Below are 6,195 nucleotides of genomic sequence, written 5' to 3' on the forward strand. Positions count from 1 at the left end.
TTATAAATAAATCTGTGAACAAAAATACAAGATCAAATAGAAAAGATTGAGTAAAATGTACCTTGAAATGTAAAGCCAAATACAATGATAAAGTTGAACTTGAAATCAAAAATGTTAAAAACTTAAATATATATATATTTCTCATACAAATAAGGATCTATAATGGACTGCAGCAAGGCACGACAGCTTAGTGGCAATATAAGGTAGTGAGAGGCAGGATCCAAAAAATGGCGAGAAGGTGTGGTAGTTGATGGCAAGGTGTGGTAAACGGCATTAGGATGCAGTAGTTGATGGCAAGGTGGAGCAGATAGCAATAGGATGCAGAAGTTGGTAATAAGGTGCAATAGACAGTGGCAGGGTGTGGTAGAACAACAATACAGTAGTGGTAGCAGCAACAGCATAGCAGCAATATAACACAACATAACAACAATAGCAGCACAATACAACAACATCAATAGCATACTGAGCAACATAGATAGAGAAAGAAAAATGGAAGATAAAATACACATAAGTTTTTAAGAATCAAGACTAGTGCACATGAGCAATCGTGCTCATAATATATTGAGAATGTTTTAGAGAGAGAGAGAGAAAAGAGTAATTAAAAGTAATGTGTACACACACATAAAAAACTCACATACACAAGAGTGAGTCTATTGATATGATTATCATCTATATACAAAGAGAAGGAGAGAAGATAAAGAGTTTTTTCCCACTAAATTCCAAATATTTTAGCTACTATATTTATTGTAGACTATAGTAAATAGCATAGAGAGCATCGGCTACATTTAATACTCTCAAAAATTTTAAACCAAAGTCAATACTTCTCCAAAATGATTATGTGATAAAATTAATGTATAGTCTTGAAAATATTCTATTTACAGAAAAACCCTTGCCTGTCAGATTTAAAATGAAATCTTGCATCTATTTCAATGAAACAAAGCTAAATGCTTGCAAAATATTTGTCACCTCACAATTTTGAAAAGTAGTCTCAATGCAAAACTATACATTAAAAACAACTTAAAGGTTTTTTGATGCATACTTTTAATAGTACTTGATGTACTATTTTTTTTGAATTATTGATTTGTTTTTGTAGTCTGAAATGTATCCAAATTTTGGCGAAGGAATTGGAATTTTTCTACTTATATTTTATGGCAATTCAAAAAAAAATTTACTGCTGATTTCTTTAAGAAAAGAGAAGACAATTTTTATTTATTTATTTATTTATTTTAAATCCAAATATGCAGCTAGTTGGAAGAATAGCAAGTAAAAACTTATACCCGTTTTTGTTTTTGGATGATAGTAAGTGTAGGAAGATTTAGTATTCTACCATTTGAGACATGTGGTTAAACTAGATTATTTTATCCAATTCAAGCATTGAAGTCTTTGCTCTCATGGTAAAAGATAAAATTTTGTTGGAAAAACTGCATTCTGTTTAAAAGAAAAATAATCTGCTGCTGGAGTCCATATGATTTAGAGTTTAAGGTTTGGTTCGTTAAAAAAGAGGTATATGTTTTCAGAAACATATAAATATTTTGTCTCTATCAAAGATTTATTGTTCTATAGTTGTAGCACTCACTCTTTGTAAACTTTCTATGTTTATTTTGATTTTATGGAATTTGGTTTTTAAAGAGAGATGTGTATTTTTAGTTATTTTACAAATGTCATTTTAAGCTTATTTATAGCATTATTAGGCCATTTTTTTCTTGTCTACCTCTTTTTACAACTTTTCATTTATGTATTTTATTTTATTTGTATTTTAGTACTGTATCTTTTGATTCGTAAAAGAAAAACTTCAAATAATAAAATTTTGACTCTTGAAACATGATATTTGAAACAAATGAGGAAAACGTTGCAAAAGCTTTTTCCTCATATTAGTAAGGATGCCAGAAGAGCATGGGCTTGAAAGTAAGCCTTTGGGACTTTCGTGAATTGAATAAATGGGTGTTTTAACTTTGATCAATCTACACATGTCACTTGATACTTTGCTGATGAGCAAAAGTTGTGGTCGAGGGTGGCTGTGGGCTTCGATCACTGCAACTCTTTGTTGGATGATGATTTATATTCCGATCCTTTTTATCTTAATGTTTAACGCGGTACCTGGCGGACCTGACCACAGCAAGCTGTTTGGTGTCACTTTTCTTCTGCTTGGATCGTTTCAAGGATCTAGTATTTAGTCGTGAGGAACTGGCTGGTTCATAGGGTGGCAGGATGTGTCAAACTCAGCTTATACCCTCCGAGTGGCTCTCACTCGTTATGTGAAGTCTGTATGTTCGTGTAGGTCATAATTGGTTGAGCGAACCCTGAGGTTCGTGAACAAAAGGTCTGGAGCATTCTGTTACAACGTGAAAAGGTGAATTTGTTGTCTGTAAGCGGTGCGCTTTTGCTGCTCCTTTCTTCATTCCTCTATTTCTTTCTTCCCTCCTATTATCCCCTGAATTTTCACCTTCGAAGGTGAGAGTCCGGATACCTCTAATCCTTCATCACTTAAGTATTAAATTGTGCTGTAAGTCTACACGGAGTTTCAATATGGCGCGATGATTTCAGGAGGTGTCATGGATTGTGAGGATTCCCATCTCTGTCCGTACTTCTGTAGACTCCCTTGTGCACAATCGCGCACTCGACATGAGATCCAGGATAAGATATTTGTAAACCAATTTCGCTCAACTTAGTCGGCCTGAATCAGGGCGTGTAACCGTCTAGAATGACAACCATTGCCGTCCCGTCTAAACCCGGCCCCATGGGATTTTTCAAGACCCAGCAGGACTTGTGGCTCACACGCGGGGGCGTTGTGGCCCTTTTGATTGGCTCCATCGTGTTTTTCAAGTTTTTGCTGGACTCACAGCCAAATCTCATCGCCGTCGACCTCTCCGTAGGTCGACTCACTGGTGCAGCGGAGTGTCAAAATTGCACCTATTCTGGAATTGCAGCGACTAATCGAACTATTCGGTTACCTCAAACAACGTTTCAAAATTCCTTTCTTCCCTGCAAAGACTACGTGAAACCTGGAAGCAGCGCACGTGATTTAGACGTGGATAAGTATTTCAAGGTTGCGGTGGAGGATTCCGAGCTGCTCCACGCTGCGCAGGACGAATCGACTAAGCCACTTCCCGACGGAAACCCCAAAATTGCATTTTTGTTCATTCTTCGGCAGAAGATCCCACTTGAGCCTCTTTGGGAGCGTTTCTTTGCAGACGCGGATGAGGATTCCTATTCCATTTACACGCACCCCAGTTTGTGGATTGACCAATTTCCGAATACATCCGTCTTCTACAACAGGTCCATCTCAACGAAAGAAGTGAGGCGTTTCGATATCAGTCTTGTTGACGTTGTGCGCAGGTTGCTGGCCTTTGCCTTGCTGGATTCGAACAGAGCCAACATGTGGTTTGCCCTCGTCTCTGAAGCGTGCATGCCAGTTCGGAGCTTCCCGTATATCTACGACTATTATATGAATTCTACAACGAGCTTCGTTGAAGCCTTTTCACCTCTTCAGAGGTTGATTTCATTAGAAACAATCATTTCGTTTGTCAAAGCTTGAATTCATCTCAGCTCCATTCTATTGGAGTTTACCTTACCAATCTCTGCAGATTACTGATGATTTGTGGTTACGTTCTCTGATTTCCTCCAGGTACAAGCATTGGGAGACTAGGCCCGTATTCAAGATGTCGCAGCTTCGCAAGGGTGAGCTATGGATGTCAATGCACCGTCGCCACGCTGGAATGGTGGTTGGTGACGTCACGTTTTACCGCAAATTCAAAGCGGACTGCCGAAACGACTGCACTCTTGATGAGCAGTACATACAAACTCTGCTCCATACCTTAGATCCCAAGGTGAGAAATATATCAAACAAAAGCGCTGGGTCAAAAACCATGTGCTGCAAACTTTAATTCATTTTGCAACAGTCTCCAACTGCTTTGAACTAGATCTTGGTCAAATCTCTTCAAGCGTTGAAAAAGTGCATGTATGAACGAAACCCGAGGTCTTCGGTGGACAGAGACAGTCTGTGGAACGACGCGATGTGTATCCAGTGCAACAGTTGAAGCTGCCGTTCCATGCAGCTTCTCTCTATTAGGCCTTCCTCGTGTCATTTACCTTGACGAGGAATAGTCAAACTCATTTCATCAGTCTATTTATAAGTTTCAGGATAGTGTGGCACTCTAGTGGAACTCATGAACAATTACTATGGTTCTGGCTGATCTCCAAGATCTCAGAGATTCATGCGACAAAAGTTAACGTCGTAGCTCCTACACCTTGAACCCTATAAATCCTTGGTACCATCTTGCTCATATGCTCAGTGCTGGATGAGTGTCAGCTTCACAGTAGTTGCGAGTGTCATGAGGTTCATATGACAGTTGGCGTTGCATTCAGTTGAGATAACTTTCTTTTCTAGAGGAGGCTAGATTCATACTATGATTGAGAGAATCTGCTATACCTAATAGGAGCATTGTTTCGGAAGTATGAGTATGGTACTCCGCCAGGGTACTACTGGGTGAGATTATGTGTTGTTTTCACAATTCTCATCGTTTCTCGTACACCGTCATTGTGTTGCCCCCCCCCTCGACCTTTCTCACCACCCTCATTGGGTGAATGCCTGAAAATCTGCTAACCTGGAGATAGGGCAAACATCCTAGAAATTGCTCTATTAAAGATTCTTAAAGACTTCGAGAACATTTAGAGCCGTTATAAGAGTATAGGTTCATTGGTTCGATCTATGGTAACCGGGTGATTAATACGGTAATATTTGCTACTCGTGCAGGGCATAGCAAATCGGTCAGTCACTTACTCTGACTGGTCCAATCCTAATCACGGATGGTCGCCCCAGAATCACTACGCTGGGCTGATAAACCCCGAGCTATTCAAGAAGATACAGAATAGGACCGAGAATCTGGATGGGCAATACATGGACTCATCAGATGACTTCAACCACACAATGCAGACATGCGTGTACAACGGACGACCACATTCACTCTGTTTCTTGTTCGCACGAAAATTTTCAGGTGAAGCGGCAGATGTTGAAGCATTGCTCAAGCTTCCGAAGAGTGTTTTAGGATACTGAACCTGTTCCGAAAAGTGAACGCTACTTCTGCATATTAATTGCCCATCATATCACTTTTCCGAGGGCATCACATATGCTGCAAGGATACGTTCGACATCTGATTCCATTTGCACCGGAAGGGTCTCTAGGGCCATCCGGATTGTTCCATCGTGCCTCGTTTCTGAGCAAGTTTATTTGTTCCGATAGTTCCTCGAGAATGAGTCTTGGTTCTTTGTTTTCAAGGACACCTTATTCTTCACAGTGTGGGGGTCAGCGGGGTCAGCGGTAGAAGCCAGGGCAATTGTAGCAGGTTTGCTCTTCTAAAGGCGATGAGATGTATGACCCGAATATCGAAGCACACATTCAGGTGTTAGAGCATTGCATCATTCGAAGAAAAAAACGTTGACTCTAGCCTCGGGCATTAGATCCGGTGGAAGTGATCGAATGATGTGTTGTGATTCCACTCGTCTCATGAAATCTCTTTCATCACAGGTGGCTAGTTTAGCATGGTGAGTTAATCGTGAGAAATTAAGCTTCAAGTTCTCACAGTGATAGTACTTAGTGGTGGTGAAATAATCCCAATCTAGATTGCATTGATTTGCAACTATGAATGGTGTCTGACTTAGTTGTACATATGCCTAGATGTTGAGTGGAATAAGTGCGATATTGCAACACATTGTCGTGTTACTAGAAGAAATAAAATATTTTATTGCAGAAGAGCCTAATTAAAAAGATATAATAGAAAAATAGAGATAAAACATAGATAAATAGTAAAATCGTATAATGTTAGAAATATCTTGCATAAAAATGGATTGTACTTATTTTGTATGGCCATAAATAACACAAAAGAAGATACATTAGATAAAAACAATAATATAGTCACATATAAGAGGAAGTGAAGAGTTGATTTTAGCAAAAAATTACCTCAAAAAAATAAGAATTAATAGGAGGAGAGTATCAATTGCCAACTATGATCAAAATCAATCCGTAAGTCGCAAAACTAAACCTATACCATTTCGAGCGCTTTTTGGCATAGTCAAGAGTGAGATTTGAGAGAAGACAAGGTTAAGCTTCTTTGAGCGTTAATTTTGAAGGATTTGAGTTTGTAATGACTTTATAAAAACTTTGTAAAATCAAGATTTTTTTTAGATGATTAGAGTAGG

At 38.9% G+C, this 6,195-nt stretch overlaps 1 protein-coding gene across 1 annotated transcript; it reads left to right on the plus strand.

Moving 5' to 3' along the window:
* The first annotated feature begins 2,197 nt into the window (after nucleotides 1–2,197).
* Nucleotides 2,198–5,443, plus strand: LOC112290170 (glycosyltransferase BC10). The gene is made up of 3 exons (XM_024536227.3): nucleotides 2,198–3,492; nucleotides 3,626–3,827; nucleotides 4,754–5,443. Exons 1-3 carry the CDS (start codon nucleotides 2,702–2,704, stop codon nucleotides 5,051–5,053), a joined length of 1,293 nt encoding a protein of 430 aa, XP_024391995.1. The 5' UTR covers nucleotides 2,198–2,701; the 3' UTR covers nucleotides 5,054–5,443.
* The last annotated feature ends 752 nt before the right edge of the window (nucleotides 5,444–6,195 follow it).

The sequence above is a fragment of the Physcomitrium patens genome, chromosome 1, assembly GCF_059467195.1.
Source record: "Physcomitrium patens ecotype Gransden chromosome 1, ASM5946719v1, whole genome shotgun sequence".
Taxonomy (NCBI): domain Eukaryota; kingdom Viridiplantae; phylum Streptophyta; class Bryopsida; order Funariales; family Funariaceae; genus Physcomitrium; species Physcomitrium patens.